The sequence below is a fragment of the Gymnoscopelus microlampas genome (assembly GCF_963454915.1).
Source record: "Gymnoscopelus microlampas genome assembly, chromosome: 3".
Taxonomy (NCBI): domain Eukaryota; kingdom Metazoa; phylum Chordata; class Actinopteri; order Myctophiformes; family Myctophidae; genus Gymnoscopelus; species Gymnoscopelus microlampas.
In genome coordinates, this window is record NC_139940.1 from 12,634,338 (window position 1) to 12,662,092 (window position 27,755).

A 27,755-nucleotide genomic window follows, 5' to 3' on the forward strand; every position below is an offset into this window, starting at 1 on the left:
CATCAATGCATGCTCGTGCCTATTGGTGGTCTAAGTCCACATACCAAATGTGGACTTGGTGGCATGCTGCAAACAGGAGTTATAGCTGTTTAAAATCCCGTGCTCATCCCGGGCTTAAACGGACATCCGCTCATACGGGCGCTGGGGGTCCCTGGACCCCTCTTTGATAACTTCATCAATGCATGCTCGTGCCTATTGGTGGTCTAAGTCCACATACCAAATGTGGACTTGGTGGCATGCTGCAAACTGGAGTTATAGCTGTTTAAAATCCCGTGCTCATCCCGGGCTTAAACGGACATCCGCTCATACGGGCGCTGGGGGTCCCTGGACCCCTCTTTGATAACTGCATCAATGCATGCTCGTGCCTATTGGTGGTCTAAGTCCACATACCAAATGTGGACTTGGTGGCATGCTGCGAACTGGAGTTATAGCTGTTTGAAATCCCGTGCTCTAAACGGGCGGACGGACATAACATCATTGGGGGTCCCTGGACCCCTCTTTGATAAGCAGTGGCACGTGTGGCCAAAGAGAGGAGAGATGGCATAGGCAATGTCCAAGGCCGTGTGTGTGTGTGTGTGTGTGTGTGTGTGTGCGTGTGTTTGTGTTTCTTCTTTGCCGTCAGGCTCATACGGACGGACAAACGGACAAAGCCACGTATAGAGCGGTTGGCACCACTAAAAAGTAATAATGAAAGACCAGAAAAAGCACAAATAAACTAAATAAAGCAAACATATTTTGCGGCTCCAGACATATATATTTTTTATGTCTGTCTGTGTCCCAGGCATAACTTGAGCACTGCCCGACTTAATAGCCTCAAACATGGCGTGCCTGATCCATATGACCGGGGTGTGCAGTGCCAAGTGGCAATTTCATCAGACCAACGGTTTCCGAGAACCAAAATAACACAGATGTCTGGCCGGCCCCCGGGACTGCGGAGGATTCACCAATTCCGCAGACACACTCTTTGTGTGTTTGGGAGGGGTGTGGTCACTGGCTTCCCTGATTGGCTAACCCGACCCATTAGCTCCACTGATTGGCAGTGACTTATAATTACATTATAATGGCAATAAGGATAAGGATAACTTATAATCACACTATAATGCATTATACCAGTGATTATAATACATTATAAAAAATATTATAATGTATTAGAACTATGATAATTAAAATACACTAGGATCCTTGCCAAAACATGTCTGAGTGCTCAGCAAAATATTTTGTATGATTATTGTTATAATGCATTATGACTATGAGCGCTTATAACTACTGTATAATTATACAGCGTTATAGACAGAGTATAATTAAGTATGTTTATAAAGCATTATAGACATGGGATTCATAGGAATTGCTATCAAAAGCATTAACAAGACTAAGTGTGACTAAATGATAACTACACCGGATCCAGGAACACAGGTAGTTCACATACAATGTTTCCACCTGACAGTGACAATTTGTAGAACACACACACAAACACACACACACACACACACACACACACGCAGACTTGCAGAAACACACTGACGCATACACATACACTCACATGCAGAAACACGTGGACGCACACACATACACACTTGCAGAAACAAAAGGATGAACACACACACACATCGCTTTCTGCTTGCAGAGACATACAAAAGTGAGCACACTTTTGCAGATGCACACTCACTTTCAGAGATGGACAGAATCACGCACACACAAATACAGTTGCGGAGATGAACACTCATAAGCACACAGGCCCAAGTGGACAAACACACACGCCTGCAGAACCACACACACACACACACACGTACACCCACAGCTGTGTTTTTTGGGCAGACTCACGCAGCATCCGCCTATCAGCTGCAGTGGTTGATAAGGCGACAGCAGAGCCGGCGGGGAGGGGGGGCAGATGAAGAGATTAGATGGAAAAGAGAGATGTGTTGATAGGATGACAGACAGATGAATGGAGAGGCAGTCTGAGACTACAAAAGAGAAGCTGACACATGCATATGATGGTGCACGTAGTGACTGTGCACACGCACACTCACAAAGGAGTCAGTCATTGCCTCGAAAGCATGCGCGCGCACGCACGCACGCACGCATAGACGAACTTCTTCACAGACATCGTGCACATTATTCTTAGATGTACGCTCAGACTCATGTGGACATTCCACTGACATCTTAAACAAAAAGGACATCCAAAGACACACACACACACACACACACACACACACACACAAAAAAGAAGTTGAGACAGTATTCTCCTCACTGGCTTTTACTTTTGATGTCAAAGAAAGCCAGCAGGAACAGACTGAGCTCCTACAAGGAGGCGAGCCAGAGAATCACTGCAGACTGCTGACAAAGACATGCGCGTGCACACACCTCTTTCTGCCATGCACACACCAACACACATTCACTCAGTCTTGGCGCGTGTGTGTGTGTGTGTGTGTGTGTGTGTGTGTGTGTGTGTGTGTGTGTGTGTGTGTGTGTGTGTGTGTGTGTGTGTGTGTGTGTGTGTGTGTGTGTGTGTGTGTGTGTGTGTGTGTGAGAGACACACACACACTCGCTCTCTCACTATCTGCAGTACGTCCACCATCACAAACACATGGGTGTGTAGTGGTGATGTTGTGAGGACCTTGGACTGACCGTCATTGACACCATTCACAGTCTAATCCCTCAATCTCACCATGCATGTGGAACCTTGAAGGACAACGTTGCTGTTTACCAACTTAAACCCCAGCATCCGTATCCTTGGTAAAACTCTTGCAGAAAGTAGCCGATAGACAAGCTCAAAACAACGTGTTGTGAGCGTCTGTTTTCTGCGACGATATTTAATGTAGAGCGAAAACAGAATAGTTACAAGTATAGAGGCCTGCGGGACTCCGCCCAACAACTTATGGGGTTGAAGTGATTAACAACTTGTCAGTAGCGGTTGGGTGAAACGGATGTAATTTCCACACTGTGATTTTAATCCCTGAAGAAGACCGTTGTTTGGTCCAAACGTTGGATTCTTATTATTAAAGTTTTTTTTTACATTGTGGCTTTGAGTACTGTGGCCTGTTTCTTCATCTGAAGCACAGTACTGGCTTTACACAGTTCAACAGCAGTGTATGCTGGATGAGAAGATGACGTATAAGATGAACTACAGAGCTCAAATTCCATCCATAAATGTAGAGATGCCGTGGTCTGCCGGCCGGCCCTCCCAGTAGCCACTTTTAATATTGGACTAGACCATACTCGGGGTTACATCCTCATGTAATGTCAACGTGTTTTGAACCCCACTCCATAATGTTTTAAAAACGTTCCGACCGCTCCCCGTTTCACTACACATTGTCGTTGCCAGTAGCAGAAAGTGTCGATCCCACACAGCTCTGAAGCTCCACTTCACTCTAGTTTCACAGTGGGCTCTGTCCACCTCTTGGATTTTGTCCACCAATCCATCATTTGAAAAATGTGTGCTCGACACTCAGGTCTACACGAACGCTCGCACTCTATCTGAATGCACATTGCACATCACTGGATACAGTGTTTGTGTAATGTAGTGTTTATTGTTTGGCCCAGGGAAAGAGAAGATAAGTATAACTGATGTTTTTGTATTACAATAAATAAATTGAGATAAACTTGAAAAATGTGGACCAACAATTATGTGCTCACTTTCACGAATGTTCTTCATATTTCTGTCTGGTACACACACAACCCTCTTTCTCTCTCCCTCCCTCCAATGCGCGCGCGCGCACGCACGCACGCACGCACGCACGCACGCACGCACGCACGCACGCACGCACGCACACACACACACACACACACACACACACACACACACACACACACACACACACACACACACACACACACACACACACACACACACACACACACACACACACACACACACACACACACACACACACACACACACACACACACACACACACACACACACACACACACACACACACACACACACAGCTAGAGTAAATGGAGCCTGTAGCTGTTCAAAGGGATAAGTCTGGTCATTTGCTAGATATTGCGATCACAGTAATGCCTTGATGAAAAGGATATCCATCTCCACATTTTTGACATAACCGGATCTGGACTGAAAACAACTTGAAGTATTATGGTTATTATTACACCTTGATGTTTTTGAGAGCAAATGTATTTTGTTGCACTTCAATTTATAACAACACAGAGTAAATGAAATGAAACATTTCAGTATGTCAGTATGCCAATACTCATGATTAGCTGTGGAAACCAAAACCTTGATATACGATTACACAAGATTAGCAGCGCTAATATTGGCAATCACGTCAGAGCACATTTCGATTTAGATGCTATATATATATTCCCCAGTTCCATTTTATTATATTTTCGATATAAAACCAGGCTTGCACTGATATGCCAAGATTTTACACCATTACATTGTGAGTAGGTGGATGACATTGCTTGCACCTTTGGCAGCACACAGCATATAGTTACTGTCAGGCATAAACTCCTTTATCTCCATATTTCAACTTCTTGTGTGTTTTCGTAAATTAATGCCCAACTTGATCATACTGCAGCATCACACAAAAATATCAAAAGTAGCAGATGTACAAGCTCGAAATGCGGCGCAAAGCGACACATTTTGAGCTTGTAGATCTGCTACTTTTGATATTTTTTAATTTGAATCCTGAAAAGTAACATTTTTGGACATAAGAGGTTTCCACCCGACAGAGACGATATGGTCGTTGTCGGGTGGAAATCTTCTATGTCTTGTCTGTTATTTTTCAGGAAATGAGAAAAAATGTACTGTGTTCCAATGGGTCCAGTGTAGCTGTCATTTAGACACAAGCTCTCGTTAACACTTTTCATTAGTTAACCCTTTCAATCCGGGAATGCATACCGTGTGATTTTGGATCTTGAGCTATAATTTATTTTATACTTTGGGCTATTAAAAAATAGCAGATCTACAAGCTCATAGCGCGACACCGATTTAGGCGTCCATTCCCTATTTTGGGCATGTCATTCTTTTCAATATTCAAACTGTTTCCACGTATTTCAAAACCCATGACACATTGTGAGCTTGTACGTAGACAAGATATTTTCGGTACTTTTACGCAACACTATCGCAGGTAGTAGTATAAAATAGGGCATCCATTTATGAAGAAAGTAAACATAAAAACAATATGGAGACAAGCTTCCTGCCTGACAAAGATATACATAGAATCATATAGGCACACATTGTACAAGAGAAAATGACACACACAAAGCTTGAGACAAACAGACAGACAGACATAGTGTGTGTATGTATGTGTGTGTGTGTGTGTGTGTGTGTGTGTGTGTGTGTGTGTGTGTGTGTGTGTGTGTGTGTGTGTGTGTGTGTGTGTGTGTGTGTGTGTGTGTGTGTGTGTGTGTGTGTGTGTGTGTGCGCACACACACACACACACAGAGTACATGTCTGTCTCATCTCTGTACACATACCTTTGAATGTTGTGCCAGTGTGTGCATGGGTGTGCACTTTTACAAGAGCTGCCTGTTGGGACGGTGAATTAAACAGCCAGTATATCTGATCTGCAGAGCGCTCCGGGCAAAATGCACACGCACACCCATGCGCACCCATCTGTGCGCACGTGCACAGTCTGCACACAAAGATGGATGTGTGTGCAAACGTGTGTCCGTGTGAATTTGTGTGTATGCACATAAAGTTGGGTGAGATAATCTATTCTTAGGCGGAGGTGGTAACAAGCAGAAATACATATTTTTTTACTCACATCTACACCATCACAGACACATAACGTTACCGCTCGCGCACACACACGCGCGCACACACACACACACACACACACCTCAAAGCGAGGCTTCCCTGTTGGCTACAGAGTCTTCGTGTTGCTTTGTTGCTTTATTTCCAAGGAGAGGATTCGTTCCAGGTAAGTCACGCCTGAAAGACCTTTCTGGGCTTAGTACAAGTACACACAAACACACACACACCCACCCACACGCTGTGTCTTTCATCTAGTGATGCTGGGTGTTTTTGCAGGTGTGTTGAGGTCATCCCTCACAGAATGAAGGATGAAGGAGGAAGGTCAAAAGACAAAGATGCTCTCTCTCTCTCTCTCTCACACACACACACAGAGTGAGATCTGGGAGAAGTCATACCAACACAGCTGCATCAACTCACCCACCCGAAACAACACTCCGTCCTCACCTCATGTCCTCCCTCTATCTTAAATCAGACTTGTCCTCCTCCTGCTCCTCCCCTTCTCTCTATCTCTCTCTCTCTCTGATCACACATCTCTCATCCACCCCACATTGACGTGTGTCAGTGTTGAGGAAGGTTAACTCATCCGCTTCCTCTCTCTCGCTCTTCTCTCTCCATCTATCCTCAGATCAACCGCTGAACCCTCAGGTCTCTCGCTCGCTCTCTCTCCCCCCTCACCTCTGCTTGTCATTGTTGGTCTCATTCTCTCCATCATGTCTCAGTCTCTCTGTGTCAAGTCTTTCTCCTATGCATTCTCTGGGTGTTTCTCACCTCACTTTCACCCCCCTCGTTCCCTCACACCTTTCAGTCTTTCCACAGATCATTCCTCACTGTCACCTCTCTTTCATGTTCAAGTTTGCCTCTCACTTCTTTCTTTTTCCACCTCTCAATCTCACCCATCTAGTTGAGTGTATTTTTCTTTCTCATCTCTCTCCACGTCTGCGTCTCTCCTTTGCCTCCCTCTTTCATTCTGTCTACATCTTCATCACTCGCTCCTCCATTTTGTACCCATTAAACTTCACACTTTTCTTCCATTGTTTTGTTTTCCATCATCTTGCATTCCAAATTATTTTTTTTATCTCCTTCTACTCTCTCCGCTCTGGTGGCACTGCTCCCCACGGACTCCCTGCCTGCCTCTGTGTCTCATCCTACCCACAATGCATTGCAGCCCCCCCCCCCTTTCCCCTTTTTAGCCCCGGTACTGTCAGCACGGGACAGGAAGAGTAAACGCCCAAGGGTCGCCATGGGGATACAGGAGCATCCATTTCCCCTTGTGAAGTCCGTCTGTCCGCCTTGTGTGTGTGTGTGTGTGTGTGTGTGTGTGTGTGTGTGTGTGTGTGTGTGTGTGTGGGGGGGGGGGTCTCCTGTTCTCCTGCTGTATGTCTTTGTGGAGACCAATATTGTCCACAGAAAAATAGGAAAATCAGTGGAGGAAAGGTGAGGACATTTTGAGGGTAGAATGTAGTTAGGTTAAGATGTGTTACTGTAAGTGCTAAGGCTGGGCATGTACAGTAGGTGTTAGGGATGGCATGTAGTCAGTAGAAATCTTTCAACGGTACTCACATGGAAGAGAGAGAGAGTGTGTGTGTGTGTGTGTGTGTGTGTGTGTGTGTGTGTGTGTGTGTGTGTGTGTGTGTGTCTGTGTGTCTGTGTGTCTGTGTGGCTGTGTGTCTGTGTGTGTGTGTGTGTATTAAAACAGACTCAGCACTGGAGTCTGTGTGGCTGACCACAAGATCAGATGAAGTTGTTTACCGAGTGTAGAGAAGGAACGATACAATTTCCTGTGATTATTTTTGCCTCTCCCTCCCGCTGTCTCTCTCTCCCTTCCGTCTCTTTCTCTCTGTGCCCCCCCCCTCTCTGTCTCTCTGCCCCCCTCTGGTTCTCTCCCTCTCCATCCTCTTCTGCTTTCACCTTGCTATGACATGGCAACAATGGCTCGGCTGGCAAATGTACAGTCCATGGTCAAGAAGCCCACTTAACACCGTGTCAGCCTCTGTAGTGGGAACAAACAAGTTAATTAGCTGGATCACCAGGACGTGCCGTTCCTCGGCAGCGGTTTCTAGCAATGTGCTTGTCGAACCGTCTGACCGTGGCCTGTCTTTGACATTACGCTGGCGAGTCTCTCTCTACGTACTGTACTACGTTTAAAATGTTCAAAGAGTAGGTTATTCACATAGTATGCGTTTACATGAAGGTTGTTTATGTGTAGCATTATTTGCCTTTTGGGCCGATTGACTTGCTGTAAGCAAGCGGGTAGAGGTTCAGTGTCTCGCCCGAGGACAGGTAGCTGCTGATGGGACACATTTAACCACTTAAGCGCTAAAAAAATACTAACGTTTTTGAACATTTTAGGGACTCCAGCTAAATTGATTAAACCACAAACACAACTAGACCCTACCTATACCGCTACAGGCTGTATTACAGACCCTACAGCCTGCAGAGGTCTGTCAACAAACCGCAATGTGAATGGACCTCTGAGTGGCAACTGTCTTTTAAAATATTTGGTAACGGTAAAATAAGTTTTGAACAGACACAGTCACTCAGACAGACGGACAAGGCCTTAGTCACCACATGCAATACAGAGAAGGCCAACACTATTTAACCTGACAAAAAACATGCAGGATTCTACTTTGATAATTGGGGTCAGAGCGGGAGAGGCGCCGCTTTTTAAATTCCAGTGGGGTGGCCACATCCATCATTCAGGCATCAGCACGCCAGGCCTGACCCTGCATCACTCACTCTGCGATTTATTAGTCAGGTCTGAGACTAGAGGGTGAGAGGTTACATGGTGTTAGCATTTATCAGTGGAGAAGCCTAAAGTGGTTATGTTTGCTAATTCATAAGCTTAATTTATGCTCTGTCGCATGGCGGTGTCGCACGTTGAAAATAGCCAACCTACAAGCCCACAACAAGCTGCATCAGTGACGTGTTGTGGGGCTTGTAGGTTGGCTATACACGCGGCTTCAGTGTGGACAGTGGAGCTCAAACTGTCAGGAATCATTGTCAGCAACTGAGACTGGAGCTGCCCGGGGCCAAGGCAGGCTTAAATATACAAATCACACTCACATTACATGCACATTCGGCGTGCACACATGATGCGTACAGGCGTACAAAGACGCAAGCACACATGCATACAAATGGACCTACATTGTGATGAAACTCTGCATACAAAGACATGAAATCAGCCTGTGGACAATCGTATCTACGGTACAGACCGCACAGCGCTCACTGCATGTGTCCAAACACATAACCTACTGTAACTGCCCTAACGTGGCACACACACAACACACTGCCTGCCACCTTCCATCGGCTTGGTCGATAACATGGTCACTATTGCCGGCAGCCCAGCCTGAGTGCCCTCAGGGCCTGTCTACCATCTCTCATCACCATTAAGCTACAGTAGCATTGAGGAGACAGTGGTAGAAACTGACCGTACAGTACAGTACAGTACATGCGGTCACTTTGGCTATGTTCAGACAGGCAGCCCAAATCCAATGTTTGGCCTATCGGGATAGGAATTACATTGGTTTTTATCAAGTCTGAACAGCAGACAAACACGCAGATTATTGCAAATCATCAATTGGAACCACATTCGTGGTTTGAAATGGGATTCAAGTCTGATTTCTCAAGACGCGTTACGGTTATCGGACAATAAAGCCTGATTTATACTTAGTCGTATCGTATGACAGTGTTGCTGGATGAAAACAGCCAATCTACAAGCTCACAATGCTCCATCGCGACCTATTGTGAGCTTGTAGATCTGCTATTTTCAGCGAGACACCGTCTTTTGACAGAGTATAAGTTAAGCTTTACTCACACCTATGTTGTTACAACAGCAACCAATGCAGATAGGTTGACAATGTCTGATTACACAAATCCAAACTGATCACTTGCAAACAACAGTGCGGACAGTCGGTGCTAAAGACTTTATTTGACTTGATGTCCAGTTTAGCTGCTCCCTCTGCACACTGGTGTAGAGTTACTGAGAGGTGAGGGTGGGGTGCCTGGGCCTTACACAACACACACATTGTTATCTTAGGAACACACATACAAAAGCTTTCGGTTCAATAGCATCTTGTTCATTATTTCTAGCTTGTGTCGGGGGATAGGCGGCGTCACTGCATCTTTATGGTGGACAAAGGCACCGTTTTCAGTACTAAAAGTAAAAAGTACTAAAATGTTTGAAAATAGCAGACCTATAAGCTCACAACGCGTCGCGATGCGACGCGTTGTGAGCTTGTAGATCGGCTATTTTCAAATAGCCTAGGTATAAAATTGGGATAAAGTGGTTAATGTATGTTTTATAAAGTAATAATGTATATCTGCAATGTAACCAGTAACTAAAGTTTTCAAATAATTGCAGTGGAGTAAAAGTACAATATTTGCCTCTGAGATGTAGTGGAGTTGGAGTAGAAGTAAAAGTATAGACAATTGGAAATGAAAAGTACAGCACTTGAGTAAATGTACTTAATTACTTTACACCACTGGTTGGCTGTATACATGCGCCTTTAGTGCGGACAGTGGAGCTCAAACTGTCAGGAATCATCGACAAAGACACCGTTTTCAGTGACACACATGGACAAAAACACACCTCATGCTGTGTGTATGCTTGTCCGACAAGTTACAATGGCACTGGGGCTTATAAGGACTCAAGTTAATACCGAGTGTAGATTTTACCACGTGAGTGTAAAAATGGACCCCTTAAGGGTTACATTTAAACTCAGGATTTTACAGTAGGCCTACCATTCAGCCAGACCAGGTTTTTCTGTCCCGGTGAGCAGGTCACGGTCGTTTTTTACATGGAGACACGCATTGTTATCTGCGACACACATGGATGGAAATGTACAAAAAGTGTTGAGTGTGTTTTTGTGTTGCTAGCGGGTTCTTTAAAGGTTGCCGCCACTTTCCACTGTGCTGGAGTCTTTTACCACCAGCCAATAGCCCGGAGGAGTGAGTGTGTTTGTGCAAGAGTGTGTCATTGTGTATGCATGTGTGCGCGTGTCTTTGTATGCAAGTGAGAGAGACCGAGACAAGACTGTCTGTGCATTTTGTGTCTGTGTCCACGTGAGCGGGCGTGTGCACACTTCATCTCAAATCAGCCTCAAATCCAAAGCAATTAGCAGGTCCAGATGGTGGGCAGGACTCACAGTAAATAGCTGTGCACTGACAGGAGAGAAGCAGCGACACATGCCACGTGTGACACAGTGGCAGCAGGACATACAGATCCATAACACTGGCACCATCAACACCAGCATAGCACGTACACACACACCAACACACAGCAACACTCACAGATCCAACTGTGAACAATCACCTGGAATGAAAGAAGCTCTGCATTACAGATCTCTGCTGGAGCCATTTTCTGTTGACGAGACAGTGGTTTCTTTTGGAGTGGCTAACATGGAGGTGAGGCGGGTGCACGTGCGGGTGTGCACCTGTATGACTGAACAAGCACATGCTTGACCCACGCACACACACAGATGATTGTAGCACTGTGTGTAGAACAAAGGCCCAGATAAAAACATACACACCCACGACACAGAAGCACACACAAACACAAGCTCAGTTAAACACACACACACACACACACACACACACACACACACGTAAGTGACTGGTGTACTGTTGGAACAACCACACACACACGCTCACACACTGAAACCCTCTCTAACATCTCCGCCCACCAGCCGTTGTTAAATTTTGACCAAACCAGTTTGGTTTAGTCAGAGTTCAAACAATGCAGCCTTTGAGAGGGGCTCCATTCCATTCACTGGAGTTTCAGCCAGCGTTGCACATTCTCCAGCTGATAACACAATCTGTCTGCCTGAAGCACCCAATGGCTAAAGCAACACCACCGCATTCCTCAGCCCTTACTCCCTGTGTGTGTGTGTGTGTGTGTGTGTGTGTGTGTGTGTGTGTGTGTGTGTGTGTGTGTGTGTGTGTGTGTGTGTGTGTGTGTGTGTGTGTGTGTGTGTGTGTATTACTATACTTGTGAGGGCCAAATATCTCCAAAAGTATTATTTAGAATAGTAGAATTTCAGAACTAGACATTGTGAGGACAATTTTCCTGGTCATCACATGGTTGAAAATTATTTAGAGTTAGGCTTACAATTAGGACCAGATTCAGTTTGGGGTTAAGGTTAAGATAAGGCATTTAGAGGTTTGATTTAGGGGTCGGGGTTAAGAGTTTACTATGCCTGATTTATACCTGTGTTGCGCACCGAACATACTAGTAGCATAGCATGTCATCTACAGTACAAGCTCATAACAATGTTGCAACCGTTGCAGATTAGGGTTACAAATGTTGATGTCCTCACAAGTATCGTAATACAAAGGTGTGTGTGTGTGTGTGTGTGTGTGTGTGTGTGTGTGTGTGTGTGTGTGTGTGTGTGTGTGTGTGTGTGTGTACTGCTAGAGGCAGGGTGAGTGCAGAGGGTGCGTTACGTGTGATGAAAATTTGATCAAACATGTACATTGCAGTTTCAACACTCGTACGGTTCTCCTCAGAGTGTGTGCATGTTTCACTATTCCCTTCCTGCAATTTTCAAGATATCTTCTTTTTGGGGACGAGTGAAGGAAGATGAAAGTGCACACGTGCACAGCATCTACAGCCGTAAAATCATTCTCCATTCTCTCTGTGTGCATGACAACAGTACAGCTACAGTACAGTAGCGGAAGTGTTAGCTTTCAGTGAACTACAGCAGGATTCCACATTACCTGTTGCCAAGGCAGCAAGTTTACACCCAGCCAACCAGGACACACATATGCAAATGAGGCACAAGGGGGCTGCTGCTGGAGTTATGGTAAGTCTCCGCTAAGAGAGCGTATAGTTTCCCATTTGACTACGCTTGACAACGCACAGATTTAGTAGAACCGAAATGAGAGAGAGAAAAAGAGAGAGGGAGTGAGAGATGGGTGTAGAGCAGGGGTCTTCAACAGGGGGTCCGGGACCCCTAGGGGGTCCGCAGAGTTACTACAGGGGGCCCCCAAATCTTTGTGATAGGATTTTTTTTTTAACATTAACCACTTGAACCCTAGCGTCCCTTTTCTGAGTAGAACTTTAGCCAAAAATAGCCGATCTACAAGCTCACAACGCCTCACACTGCTTGTAGATCGGCTATTTTTGGCAAAGAGGTATAGGGAAAAAAAGAGCAAACCAAGTTTAAAGAAAATAATAATAATCTGAAACAGTTTCCTACAATATAGAGGGGGTCCCTGCTTCATCTCTCTATCAGCAAGGGGGTCCTTGGCCTGAAAAACGTTGAAGACCCCTGGTGAAGAGGGAACACTTCATGGCCCAATCAATTAATCAATAAATCTAATCAGTAAGAATCGATGAACGCCCGCCTCCATTCAATCTCACCACCCTGTCACGTACAGTAGCTAACCTCAAGGACCACATACTGTAGCAGACAGGCAGGTGCAAGATCGAGAGAGACGACAGACGGGAGAGAGAACAGATTATACACGCGTGCGCGCACACACAATAGCACGCATGCACGCACACATACTGTAAGCACGCATGCACACACACAGTGAGGCCAGAGGATCCTTTCAAAAATCAAAAATCTTTAATTGCAACTGAATACAATAAAAAAACAAATCAAAATATGGGACAAATTGTGACAATTCTGTAACAGTTCTCTTTTCAAATACCCCCCCCCCCCTCCCCGACACACACACCCCCGTCAAAAAAACAACTTTTACACAGAACAGTGAATAAAACGCACATTTCAAAAAGGGGAGAGGGGTTTAAAATGTGTACAGGAAAAAATAAAAATACATTTGCCAGTACTTTTGGCAGCAATCACAGCGCGGCAGTCAATAATAAAGCACTCAGAGGACATAAATTATAAAGCACTGCAAAAGAAATGTAAAAAAAAAAAAAAAGAGAAAATAATAAGAAAAACCATAAAAGGAGAGATCCTTCATGCGTGTCGCCACTGAGAGATACACAAACGTGACACCATAAATTAGTAATTATTTTTTCTATTATTTTTTTCTCTCCGCTAGATATTTATATATTTATACTATGTACATAAGTGAGAGGGGGGGCTTTTTTATTTTTTAAAACCATTTTTTATTTCTTCGAGTTGGAGACGGGAGACGTTAAGGCTTTCGATTTTGGAGCCAGAGGGCGCATGCGAAATATGTGGCTTTCGCAACAACCAGGGAAAAAAATAAATACAATAAAAGCAAGCCCAGAAACCTTGTTTAAAAGTTTGTGCTAGAGGGCAGGTCCGCGGAGAGGAGGGGGGTGGGGTGGGGGGGGTTGGGGGTTGAGAGAGCGTGACTAGAAAAGTGGCTTTGTCAGCGCGCCAGGGGAGCAGAGTTGGCTGCCGGAAGGTGGAGGACATTGGGGAGGGAGCAGAGAGTGGAGGACTGTGACATCTTTCTCTCTCTCTCTCTCTCTGTGTGAAATAGCCTCATTGGTTGCACTGGGTATGAGTCCTTTCCTAAAAGGAGAGCTTCTCTGACACTTTGGATGATGGGAGTGTGTGTGTGTGTGTGTGTGTGTGTGTGTGTGTGTGTGTGTGTGTGTGTGTGTGTGTGTGTGTGTGTGTGTGTGGAGGTGCATAAGTTTAACCGGTGTGTCACTGTCCAGTCATCTCTACCCTGCATGGCGAGTGAGTCACTGACGCTTTTAAAACTTGGGTTTTCTTTTGTGTGTGTGTGTGGGGGGGGGGGGAGAATACTGCGAGGCGGGCGGGGAGTAGGGACATGAGGCACACATACACAAGTTGTCCCTGTGTGTGTGTGTGTGTATCTCTTTCTCTCTGCAGTAACAGGACACGGTACATGCCCTGACAGAGCAATGAGAGGAGATGGTCAAGGAGTGTGTCCGTGTGTGTCCATGTGTGTGTGTGTGTGTGTGTGTGTGTGTGTGTGTGTGTGTGTGTGTGTGTGTGTGTGTGTGTGTGTGTGTGTGAGGAAGAGGCACAGTTGTCAGGTATGGATGTCTACTGTTGGGCTACAGAAGTGCGCATAATGAAGAGTGAGGGGTGTTTGTGTGTGTGGGCGAATGTTACCCTGCATTGTGTGTGTGTGTGTGTGTGTGTGTGTGTGTGTGTGTGTGTGTGTGTGTGTGTGTGTGTGTGTGTGTGTGTGTGTGTGTGTGTGTGTGTGTGTGTGTGTGTGTGTGTGTGTGTGTGTGTCTCAATGTCTCCTCTAGCCATTCCTCCATGGCGACAAAAGGTCAGGAAGTGGCTACTCACGTTACAGGCCCTTGTGGCAGGGAGACATGTCACACACACACACACACACACACACACACACACACACACACACACACACAGAGCACAAATCATTGCCTCTGTGGGTTACAGTCTACCTGACAAATTAAGTGAGAGTGTGTGTGTGTGTGTGTGTGTGTGTGTGTGTGTGTGTGTGTGTGTGTGTGTGTGTGTGTGTGTGTGTGTGTGTGTGTGTGTGTGTGTGTGTGTGTGTGTGTGTGTGTGTGTGTGTGTGTGTGTGTGTGTGTGTCAGAAAGAGTCAAAATACTATATTGTGGAAAAAACTCACATGTGCTTATTAAGGGAGAGAACGAGTGGAACTGCAGGCAATGTGAAAACAAAGTTCGTGGGCTAGAAGGCATTGTTTTCTGTGTTTTCTGTTTTATTTTCTATCTATGTGCAATTAAAAAAAACTAAATATCAATTCTTCTGGGCTGCTGGGTAAAATAAATGGAACAAAATTCAACCTGCACCACAACAGGCATTCATTAGACGGGAAAATTACATTCTGAGCCACGTGAAATTTGCCCCCGCCAAATCATGAAGTCTCCCTTCCTCCCCTTGTGTTTCATTATTCTGTTATTTACAGATTTAGATAAATATCCACATTTTCACAAGAAAAATAAAGATGCTTACATATTGGATACTGTACGTATTAACCTCACACCAAAATGTACATACAACACTTTCTTCCCATGTTTGCCATCATCTTTGCACATCATTTCATACAGATTTACTCCATACATACAAAAAGAGACCCCCCCCCCCCCCCCCCACTGCAGTGATCATCACATACCAGTGCAAAAATAAAGTAAAGAGATACATTTTTCAGTGGTTGTGTGAAATTGACGGCATTTCGATAAGTCTATCCAAGGCTGACAGGAGTTTTAACGCAGGCTATGGCCATTAGATTATAAATCTATAGGTCAGTCTGGCATAGGATATGCCAGATAGTGATCACACGCTAATGGCTTAAATGGTGGCTCTGTTCCGTTCTCATATCTCCCATCCCTCTCCGGTTCTCTCTCTCTCTCTCTCTCCTCTCATTTCTCTCCAGTACCTCTCTCCCACTCTCCGCTAGTCAAGGTCAACAACTGCCATCAGGGCATACCAATTATATGTCCTTATAAGGCCAGCTCAAAGAGTGTAAGTTGTGTGTAAGTGTGACGCGTACACACGCTCTCTCACACACACACACACACACACGCCCACAGTTCAAGGTTAAATGGTTTTGATTGGAGTTACAGGCGGGCATGGCCGTCGTTGCCAAGCATTTGACCCCAAGGCCTTGGGGTGGACCTCATACATGGGCCACGTCTTGGACCACACCGCCAGAGGCACCGTCTGGACAGCCAATGAGAGGCCCTGCTCACCAACGTCCCGGGGGGTCAACCTGTGAGTCACAAGCGAGGGTCGATTCTAAGGGCATAATTAAGAGAAGCTTGGACGTTCCCCTGCAAGAAGATGGTTGGTCAGAGTCCTCCGGTGGCTTGTTAGTTCACCGGGAAATACACATGCATGCCCACATGCGCACGCATAAGCACAAAAGCGCATGTGCCTAAATGTGCACACACACACACACACACACCTACACAGCCTCGGGCACGAGTAGAATTCGGTATATAGCTGCAGAGTGGGTGTTAGACGGTGTGGGCCTCCGGTGGCTCGTTAGCGAGACAAATAAACAGTCAGCAGACAATCAGGCCTGCAAGCTGCCATCGCACAGGGGCCGTTTCTACCGCACGATGCCTCGTTAGTCAATACAACACCCTGCAGCCCACCGTCCCCGTCCCCCCGTCGCGGAGGCAACCTTTAAGCATCCCTCAATCAATCGACTAGCATCGGGCCATCTCGATCGATAATGGAGGGAAAGATGACACTATACTCATTGAAAATCTATTTTGAAAACCTCACATGAGCCTTATGGTAGAGATGATAAGGGGCTGAGTACGGTATAGTTGGGCTATGGGAGGAGGGCGGCAGTAATTGAGTGTGGAGAGCCCGGTCCAGCCCGGGCCACCATGAGTGGATTGGTCTGGGCTGGCCTGGAGGACAATGGTTGTTTGACACATCATGAGCAGTGAAATACTCTGCCTGCTCTCCACAGCCCTGACCTCAACACTGGCCTGGATAAATCAACCCACCATAAACAGAGAGAGAGAGAGAGAGAGAGAGAGGGAGAGAGGGGTGGAGGGACAGAGAGAAGGGGGGAAATAGAGATAGAGATGAAGAGAGGAGATTTAGGAGAGTTAGTGAGACAACAGGGGACGTAGATGGGAAGAACAAGGTGTAGGGAGACTGAAGAGAATGAAGAGAGGATGAGATGGAAGGAGAGAGCAAGAGAGAGAGGGGTGGGGGTAGAACGGCCAACTAAATAAGCGACGAGCGGTGGCAATCTGTTGGTCCGACCTAAGCGGGCGACTTCACGGCCCATTAACAGTCAAGCTCCTCCTGTCAGGAGTGCTCCGAGGAGAGTGGGAATGAGGGAGAGAGAAGTGACACTCCTCGCCCCCACCCCACCCCCACCCCCTCAAATCTATTTCTTCATCTCAGCAACCCTGTCAGAATGACTACATCCTCATTCTTCCCTTCATCTCTGTTTACAGTCTCTTTCCTCTAAGAGTCTAGACGTATGGTATTATTTTATTTTCCACCTCCAGGCATTGCGCCTCTACACCACACACACACACACACACACACACAGTTAACAATCAGTTAACTTAGTTCCAACTTCACAGGCAGACCAGAGAGTGGCCATTTATTCATCACTGGAACGACAGACATAACAGGGCATGAAAGCACAATCTTTTGAGATGAGAGGGAGAGAGAACATGACAAAAGACAGAACCGCAGATGGAGGACGTTCAGCGAGCATTGACGTTAAAACCTTTTTTTCCCTCTTTTATCAGAGCCATGGCTCCCGTATGGCTACCCTTAAACTCTTTTCAGAACCCTTCCCCACCCACCCCCAGACTTGTTAAAGCACAATGAGTTACCAGAGCAATAAAAGAAGTTGGCCCACAAGTGTGTGGAGGTGGTGGAGGGTGACTAGGGAACGGAGGGTAGTGCCTATCTGCTCGACACCACCCCTTCCTCTAGTGCAGTGTGTTTTAGTGACGATAAGAGTGAATGTGCTAGCGAGATGCCTCCCGTTATATCTCTTATTTTTTAAATACATTTTATATATATCACGGTACGCCATTATTCCAGCTCCAGCAGTATGCCGGTTTTCCATCTTTTTGGTCTGTCTGTCAAAAGTCCTCGTCAAGGTCCCGGTGGTAGATACAACGTGAGACGAGAATGAAATAAAAATGAAAAGAAAGAGGAGCCCGGGGATTCTCTTTTCTCTCCGTCTTTTCGGCGTTCCGTACTGTAGATGTATCAAGTGATGACGTTCTGTCTGGCTGGTTGTACGGTACATATAGGGACGCCATACTGTTCTTGTCAATGCCCCCCTCCCCTCCCCACACACAGACACTTCATTTTTACTCAGATGCTACCCACCCCCCACCCCAACCTTCTTCTCTCAAACTTCACTGTTCAGTCTGGGGGGAGGGGCGGGGGGCTGTGCAGTCGCAGTTCATATATTTCAATTAAATTTTGTTTCCAAAAAAATAAGTGATTTTCTTTTATCCTTTCCGTTGGACGGGGTTGGCTTAGGGATGAGACTCGTCCCCCGACCCCCCACGCCACCACCTCCTCACCCTGCACACACCAAATCCATTTTAGGGAGGAAGAAACCCTCCATCTTGCCTCCACTCCTCCACCAAACTTCTCTCCTCCTCCTCCTCCTCCTCCAGGTGCACCTCGCTCTCCTACACGTAGACAGCGGTCCGTGAGATGACGGAGCCGTCCCTCTGGGACTCCATGTCGTCGTCCATGTAGCCCCCCATCATGTCCTCCTGATCGTGGGGCGGGCGGAGCTGCAGGATGGGCGCCCCGACTCCCACGCCGCCAACCCCCACGTTGCCGAAGCGGTCATACCTCTCCCCCGGCGCCTCCTCGTCCTCCAGCTCCAGCTCGTCGAACTTCCTCCTCTCCGCCTCGTCCAGCTCGCTGCTCAGCAGGATGTCCTGGGCCGTGGGCGTGGCGGGGGTAGCGGGGGCACCCGGCACCGCCTCGGGCCGGCCTCCGGCCCCCGCGGTGAGGGGCTGGTTGTGGGGGTGATGGTTGTTCTTCTCGGCGGCGCCCTCGCTGTACACGTAGATGGGGCCGTTGTTGTTGCCCGCCCCCGTGCCGTTCTTGCTGGTTTTCTTGCCGCCACCGAAGAAGCGTGACTTGAGGTCGCTGGCGCCGCTTCGGTAGCCGCCCTGCTGCTGCTGCTGCTGGCGGCGGCTACGGGTGACGAGCACGGCGATGAGCGCGGCCACCAGCAGGAGAGCCAGCAGGGAGCCGATGACGGCGCCCGCCACCACGCCTGCGTTGGAGGGGCTCACTGAGGGTTCTGTGTGTGAAGGTGAAACCACAGGAAGAGAAGAGATAGAAGAGATAGGAGAGAGAGGGTGGGGGTGAGAACAGTGTGAGAAAGATAAAGACACCAGGCAGACAGGCAGGCAGGGGGTGAGAGAGAGGTTAAGAGAAGGATGAAGAGAAGACCAGGATGAAGAGGTGAGAAAAGGAAGGCAGGAGAGAGGAGAGAAGTGTTGACATTGGGATGGGATGGATAGAAGAGAGAGAAGGAAGGAGAGGAGGGAGGGATGGAGTGAGAGAGCGAGAAAGGGAACATATTGGTGAAACAGGAGAAGATGTGAGAGCGACAGACAGAGACATGGGCAGAGAAAGAGAGGATGACAGCATACAGAGGGATACGTGGGAGAGGGCAATGTCAGGGAAAAAGAGAGTGAGCGAGAAAAGTACCAGTGGGAGAGGAGAGAGGACAAGAAGAGAGTACAGTAGAGGAGAAAGAGAGAGAGAGACCAGAGGGAGAGGACAAGAAGAGGATACAGTAGAAGGGGGGAGAGAGAGAAAGAGGGAGGGGGGTGGCTGATGTCAGTGGTGCTGTATTCAGTCAAGTGTGTAAGAACGCTGAGGTGTCACAAAAGTATGCGACAATGCATGTGTGAGTGTGTGTGCATGTGTGTGTGTGTGTACCTGCATGTGTCTGTGTGCATGGCCATGTCTGCATGTCTGTGCATGTGCACGAGCATCTCTCCCCCCCCCCCCCCCCCATGTGTGTGCTACCTTCGTGTACGGCTGTGTGTGTGTACATGTTACGTGTGTGCGCGTGTGCTGAGCTTCAAGCTGAACTGACTCACCCCCCCCCCCCCCATCCCACTCTCAGAGCTGCTCCTGTTCCCATTCTCACAGTCAGCCACGTCACACAACAGCATCTTCAGCCAACACTGGCCCACACCCCTCCACCCCCCACCCCAACCAGGCTGCCCCCAATTCACACAGCCAGCGTCTGTCCCAGACACACAGTCCACTTCCTCACTGCCAAACCATCAGGCCTCAAACACGGCCAACCGTCCTTCAGCCCACCACCTCCAAGCTCTGTGACTCTGCAAAGGTTAGGGTTAGCGGCACGGCCATGCATGGAGGAGGATGAGGATGAAAAGATGAAAAGGGAAGAGAGGAGGAGGGGCGGATGATGGAGGGATGGCGGAGGAAGGTGGGGGTGGAGCGTGCGAGTGTCCAAGCCATGCGACGGAATATGCCAAAGTCTTCCTCGGAGCCGTGTATTAGAGAGCGGGGGACAGACTGCCGCCCATCTCCTCCATAGGTGGTGCAGTGCAATGTTTGTTGCACTTCCATATGACCACGAGACAGCGATTTGCTTGTGTTCGTGTGCTCATGTGTGTGTTTGTTTTCTTAAAGCGCAACCACTGGATAAGGCGGTTGCCATGTTCCAGACACAGAGACTGACAAACACACACATGCACACACGCACACACACACACACACACAAATACTGTACATAGATGCACACACAGGAATAGCAAGTAATTTAAGGCTGTTTGGCTTTAGTCAAAAGCCTTTTCATGGCAATTATATTCAAAAAAGCATCGTTCATGTCTTTTCAAGTGGGAGAAGTCTTTTTATGAAGGGAGGAAACCAGAAAAACTATGCCTACTATCCAATCCACTTAAGTTTTGCCAAGGATTGTGTGTGTGTGTGTGTGTGTGTGTGTGTGTGTGTGTGTGTGTGTGTGTGTGTGAGTGAGTGAGTGAGTGTGTGAGAGAGAGACTATACTTGTGAGGGCCAAACGTCACCATAAGTATAGTAGAATTTGATAAATAGACCTTGTAAGACACAATACAGGTTGTTTCATTGTTAAATGGATTTTTGGAGTTAGTGTTACAATTACGAAAAGATTCAGGTGGGGGTAGGATTAGGCTAGGTTAAGGGGTTAAGGTTAGAGCTTTATACTTAGTTGTGCAGCGATGTCCCACACCAAAAACTAGTCATCTACAAGCTCATAACGGCAATGGCAGTGCGACGCGTTGTAAGCTTTTAGGATCATTTTCAATGCCGTCTTAAAATTTCCTCACAAGTGTGTGTGTGTGTGTGTGTGTGTGTGTGTGTGTGTGTGTGTGTGTGTGTGTGTGTGTGTGTGTGTGTGTGTGTGTGTGTGTGTGTGTGTGTGTGTGTGTGTGTGTGTGTGTGTGTGTGTGTGTGCATCCCTGCTTGTGTGTGTGCAGACTCCAGGGATACAGGGAATGTCTAAATCGGGGTTGTAGAGAGGTCCCATATGACAAGTCAGCCCCACCAGTGTTGGTACTGTGAGCTCAGAATCTCCCATCTGCCTACCTCCTCTCTTACTATACAGTCAATGCAGCATTTTAAAAATATACTATAGACAGGTATTTTATTTGTCCTTTTTGATTTGTTTAACTACCAGTATGTGCATTTAGTTTTAACTCTCAAACATCATTGCAAATGATGGAAACCTTTTTTGGGCTTAAATAAAAGGTTTGAATCGATGAATACGTGATTTAACAGCGATAGCTAACATTTCTTTGTATGTGAAATCTGTGAATACCAGGCATGTCAGGGTTGAGGCGGTCAGATAAGAGAAAGGAAGCAAGGAGCATCCCATTATATCCTAGCGTTAGCGCAGTGGCTCTTAAACCTGAAATGTGCTGCATGCCTGTTTTTATTGGGTCACTACATGACAAGGATGCTAATAAGTTTTAATAAGCATGGGTCCCAGGAGAGGCCGAGTTTGTTATTTATTAGAGTCCATGGTTATCAAACAGGAAGAATCCTTGGCTTGTAGCTGATTCATGGCTCACTGCGCTGGAATGTGTACAGTTACACTTTAATTTCAGACAAACAACCATTGACGGTGACACAATAACCCTAAACGCGTCTCCATGGAAGGGGTAAGCTGAACAACACTGTGGCCGGGCTGTGGCTTTGTGTTGGGTGTGATAGGCAATGGGACCATGAAAGCTTAAGTTGACAGGCAACACCTCCACGGAGCTTGTGCGTTATGTCCCGTGGGAAAACTGCAAACGTGCACTCATCCCAGCATGCCTCCCTTCTTCACTTTCCCTTCTTTGTCCTACCTATAGCTCCCTGCCAGCGGCTGCAGAAGATCCGACTAGGGGAACACAGCCGCTAAATGTGTTCAAATGTCATGTTGCTGCTCTGTCCTCGCTTGTCATATACAGTACCCTGTATGAAATCCAAGGTGCTCCAAGTCCCGCTCGCCTGTTAAGTAGCTTTGACTGCAGGGCCTCTGACAGAATTACTGCTCTAACACGGCTTCTTGTCAAGAGAAAGAGTATGGGTATCACGCTGACTCCTCAGCGCCCTCTCAACCACTTTATTCCCGTCTTTCTCTTCTCGTCTCCTCCAAAGCCATTTTACCTACCATGTCGCCCATTTTGCCATTGTATTTCCTGTCATGCCGCAATTTTCTTTTTCCTACTCCCCACACTGCCTTCAACATTTTTATGTCTGAATGAAGACGATGTTGTTTGAGTATGTGTTCTCTCTTTCCCTCTCTCCGCATCTCCCTTCTTTATCCTCAATTGCCCTCGCTGTCTTTCCCTTCCTCTATCTGTGCCCCCTCCTCTCCAACCATTACTTTCCCTTCACTTCTCTCCAGCCCATTATTCCCTCTCTCGTTCCTCGTCGTATGCCTTCTTCCCTTTCATCCCATACTCTCTGCGTGTCTCCCAGCTTCCTTCTCCACATATTTCCTCTCTTCTCTCATGACATAGCGCTAAACGCTTCCTATTCACAGACATGACGACTGGGGGTGTGTCCCCACATGTCCCGCTGCTAACAGGAACACAGGAAATGCATTAGCACCTCCAGGGCCTCCGCTGGGATGTCGACACACAGGTGACATGGCAAAGCATTTCCCTGCACCAAAAACTGCAGCCCCTCGGTTCCAAAACGGGACAAGGAGAGACTGAAATGTCTTCGGATGAAAGCTAGCAGGTGCGATATAAGGAATTAATCCAGCAAAAAAAAAAAAAGGCACAAGCCACTAAAAATTCCTCGGGTTATTTTTCATATTCCTGTCAAATTAATTTCCTTCACATATCCTAGAGATGTGAGGAGTGTAATCTGTACAACTGGTACAGAAGTAGGTCATATTCCATTCAAATGTATGGATATCATTTTTACTGATATGAAACCAAACCCCTGGTCATAATCCTTGCACTTCAAAAAAAACACACAAAAAAACAGTCATTGCAGTTTGCTACTCTGCAGTGCAGTTTGGGTCCTCCCCTATGGGTGTCCTGTCCTTTTTAACAGACACGACATGTTTTATTCCGCTTTCTGGACATGATGCATAACAGTTCACAGTGGGGGCAGAGAACGAGCCCCACCAGATCCCTACTTCCAGACCTCGATACAGCTTAACAATGCACCACTGGAATCTATTAGGGAGCCAGGTTTTTTTTTTTCGGTCTGAGTGAGAGCGCTCCAGTAGCACAAAATAGCACCACATGTAATATGCATGCTCGAATTGAATGCTTGGAGAACACCGGAGGGTCCAAGAAAGCTAAAATGCATGACTAAAGCGCCTCCCAACCCACACCCCACCCCTACCCCCCGCCTCCACCAGCCCGACCGAGCGAGCCAAAAAAGCAGCAGCGACATAAGCTTTTTATAAAGTCGCGTCATGCTAGACCATAAGCTGCAAGTGACCGCGAGTAATGAGAGAGATGGGGCGGAAGTAAACACTGCTGCAGCCTCTCCAAGACATGCATGTGAGCCTTGTCGTAGGCGTGTGCACGCACACACACACACACACACACACACACACTAATCACCAGTGGTGTATGGTCACACGTTGCGGTGTGGAAGTGCGAGGGTGGTTGCAGCTTAGGCGGCAGGCCTGATATATACTTCCTCACGCGGTGACGCGTTGTGAATTCGTACATCTGCTATTTTCAGTGCGAAACACTTGGATTAGCAGGGCCTCTGTGTCTCTGTTAGCATTTTAAGTTATTTAACAGGCTGTATATGCGTATGTACTGTATGTGTTAATGGGGAGTGGGCAGGGGCCCAGCAGCAGTAGGCCAGAAGGATTTGGTTCCATTAGATCTGTTCTCTGGCTGCACTTGCATGGACACACACACGCATGGACACACACACACACACACACACACACACACACACACACACACACACACACACACACACACACACACACACACACACACACACACACACACACACACACACACACACACACACACACACACACACACACACACACACACACACACACACACACACACACACACACAGATGGATGGACAGCAACACAGACATACACCCAATCTCTGACACAAGCAGATGGACTTGTGCACTTACAAACGGCCAGACAGACAGATGGACAGTGGACACAGCAACAAGGAGAGTCGTGTGCACTCAAGATATGCTCAGAGATTAAGTTCTATTCACTGCCAGATATAATGTTTCTTTATCGTTACACCTTGTATACGGATACACCACAATCAAATTATTTTGCTGAGCAAAACACAACTTTATAATCAACTATTGCTCTTTCTCTCTCCCATCGCAAAAGTTCCCATAGCTGGCAAAGTTGATCAACGAGTCTGACTCTACAGCCCATTGAAGCGTACAGTATTGCAGTAACCCATCGCTCGTAAAGTCGGTCCCCAGAAATCCCAGTTCCCTTTACACTACAGCTGCGGGCTTACACCAGCCTGAGAGACTGCAAATAGACTGGCTTGTGGGAGGATTTTTAGGAACACCCCCCCCCCCTCCACCCCTTAAGGGGAGATTGGAGGGAGGGGAGGTAGGGATCAGACACAGAGAAAATCTGGGTTAGGCCCCTCGGAGGGTGGTGAATGGAGGGAGAGAGGGATGGATAGATGGATGGAGGGGGTTCAGCGGTGATTAATAGAGAGAGCTGCCGGGAATTTAACTCTTTGACTGCCAGAAATAAAACTACTTGCTCAGCCACTGCCAGCGATTTTCATTAACCTTTGAAAAATCATAGAATATTTTTCTTCAGTATGATCGATCCCCCGATCACTTTAAAAGAAGTGTCAGAGTCTCGTAACGCCGCGATCAACCATTCCATAGTTGTGGCCAGTTGGATGTAGGTTGTTTTCGCCAAAAAGCAACAGAAACCGAGAAAAAGCAATTTTTCCAAATGTAATAACTAAGAAGTGAACAGGCTGAGTTTTTTTGTGATCACGTGATTTACTGCTGCTTTGCTTCTCTGGGAGTCAAATGGTGACTCCCAGGTTAGCGAACAGCGTCATCTAGTGGAAAACCACTGGGGGGGGGAAAAAATCACGTCATTCTCTGCATTGGCAGGCTGCACCTTAGCAAAATATGACGAGAATCTCGTCATTGGCAGTCAAAGAGTTAAGAGGAGAGAGAGAGAATCTCAAGGAGACAGGGGGGATGACAGAAGAGAGACAGTGAATGATCGAGAGAGAAAGGGAAAGAGAGATGGAGTGACAGGAACGGAGAGACTGAAGGAGAGAGAATGACACACAGGTAGAGAGAGAGAGAGAGAGAGAGAGAGATAGGCTGGAGACCAGGTGTGTCTCTTGTGTGAGAAGTGAGATGAGCCCTACTCTGACAGACAGAGATTATGAGTGAGTATATATGCTAATGCATCTGCACAGCCAGGCAGCCAGACAGAGAGATGGGGGGGTGACTACGCAAGAAGAGGATGGAGAACTGCAACGGGAAAAGAAAGGACAATGGAGGAGAGGAAGAAAAACTAGCCATCTCTCTCTGCCTCGAGGTGCTCAGGACAACACTGGGGGCAGAGGACACAAATAACCACACACACACACACACAGCCAGAGGGTCACCTCTGTAGAGTGCGGGTGTGCACACATGCTCGCAAGTGTGTGTGTGGGTGTGTGTGTGTGTGTGTGTGTGTGTGTGTGTGTGTGTGTGGTGTGTGTGGTGTGTGTGGTGTGTGTGTGTGTGTGTGTGTGTGTGTGTGTGTGTGTGTGTGTGTGTGTGATACAGCTGTAAGGTAGAGGGGAGCAGGGACCTGCCATGGAGCAGGTGCTGGCCATTTCACGCCTGTCGCCCCCTCTTAGCCCCGTTTGTACACACACACACACACACACACACACACACCCCTCCATGTTGCACACAAACACTCACATAATATACACACATAGCAGTACATGTCTTTCATGTAACATTTCTCTCACTCTGAACTGTCTCTCAACATCCACAACAACATCCAATCACTCTCATTTTCAATCTCCCTTCCTCACATCTCTTTTATCTTGTTTTCTTTTACGCTGTGTTCAGACTGGCAGCCCAATATCCTATTTTTGGCCAATCCAGATTGGATTCTTTTTTTTAAAACACATGGAAACATGGAAATTCCAAGACAGAATGTGCGAGCACGGTCATGTTTCAGTTCTTTTACAGATTCTGAAAGTGCTGTTTGTAAGCTGTCAAATGATGTGTCAGAAAATAGTTTAAGACGCTAAATGTATTGATGTTGTTATACCTTGAATCAAGAAGCTGAGAAAAAGCCCATCAAAGATCTGTCACCACACCTCTCACAGTCACTATTTTAAGGACAAATTATTTATTTTGTGAGAGTATTTTGTGATCCTAAAAGTGTTTTGATATACTGTGTGGATTCTTCAAACTGAAAATAAACAAAAACCCATTTTGGAGAAATCGATGATTCGGTTGATTTGCCTACTTGCAGCATCAAACCCTGTCACATGGGGCCAGGCAGTATTACTATTGTTGAATAATAACTATGATGAAAATAATAATGCGTTTGATTCTGAAGGAGAATTAACATGTTTCACCATTTGCATCACTCCACGACAGTGAGTGAGAGACGTGCGGGAGGAAGGGAGGACTGAGGCGGTCAGCCGACAACAGGAGCATAGGGTGAGAGAGGAGAGAGAGAGAGAAAAAATGAAAAAGAGAAAATGATGACAGGACTAGAAAGTGGTGGGAAGGACTGGGCGGAGGGGAGAGAGAGGAGAAAAAAAGACATGGAGCTATGGAGACATGGAACGTGAGATGGAGGAGAGCACAGCAGAACTGTAGGAGGATGACAGGAGAGGGAGAGAGAGAGAGAGAGAGAGAGAGTAAGAGTGAGGGAGAAGCAGCCAGGAGCTGAAACAGCACAGGCTGACTGATCCGCTCAAGAAAGGTTTGGACACTTACACACACAAACCCACACAGGCACTTAGACACACCCAGAGGAACACTCCTACATGGGCTCAATCGTGCATGCGTGCACACACACACACACACACACACACACACACACGCGTCGTTTTGCTAAAAACTTAAAATTCCTACACACATGCACATACGCACACACAGAGTGGCATGCAGCTAAATGAAATACACACAGCACC

The 27,755-nt window shown here is 47.0% G+C and overlaps 1 protein-coding gene across 2 annotated transcripts in view; it reads right to left on the minus strand.

The window, feature by feature from the left end:
• The window catches only part of LOC311042612 (poliovirus receptor homolog), a 134,629-nt gene that overhangs the window by 50,640 nt on the left and 56,234 nt on the right, over positions 1 to 27,755 (minus strand). The window contains exon 7 of one of the 2 annotated variants that reach the window (XM_084053438.1): positions 13,266 to 19,393. The exons of the other annotated variant lie outside the window; for it this stretch is intronic. Within the exon in view, the coding sequence (XP_083909564.1) occupies positions 18,765 to 19,393 (629 nt within the window). The 3' untranslated portion in view covers positions 13,266 to 18,764. Of the gene's footprint in view, positions 1 to 13,265; positions 19,394 to 27,755 lie in introns of those variants that run through there. 2 annotated transcript variants of the gene reach the window in all.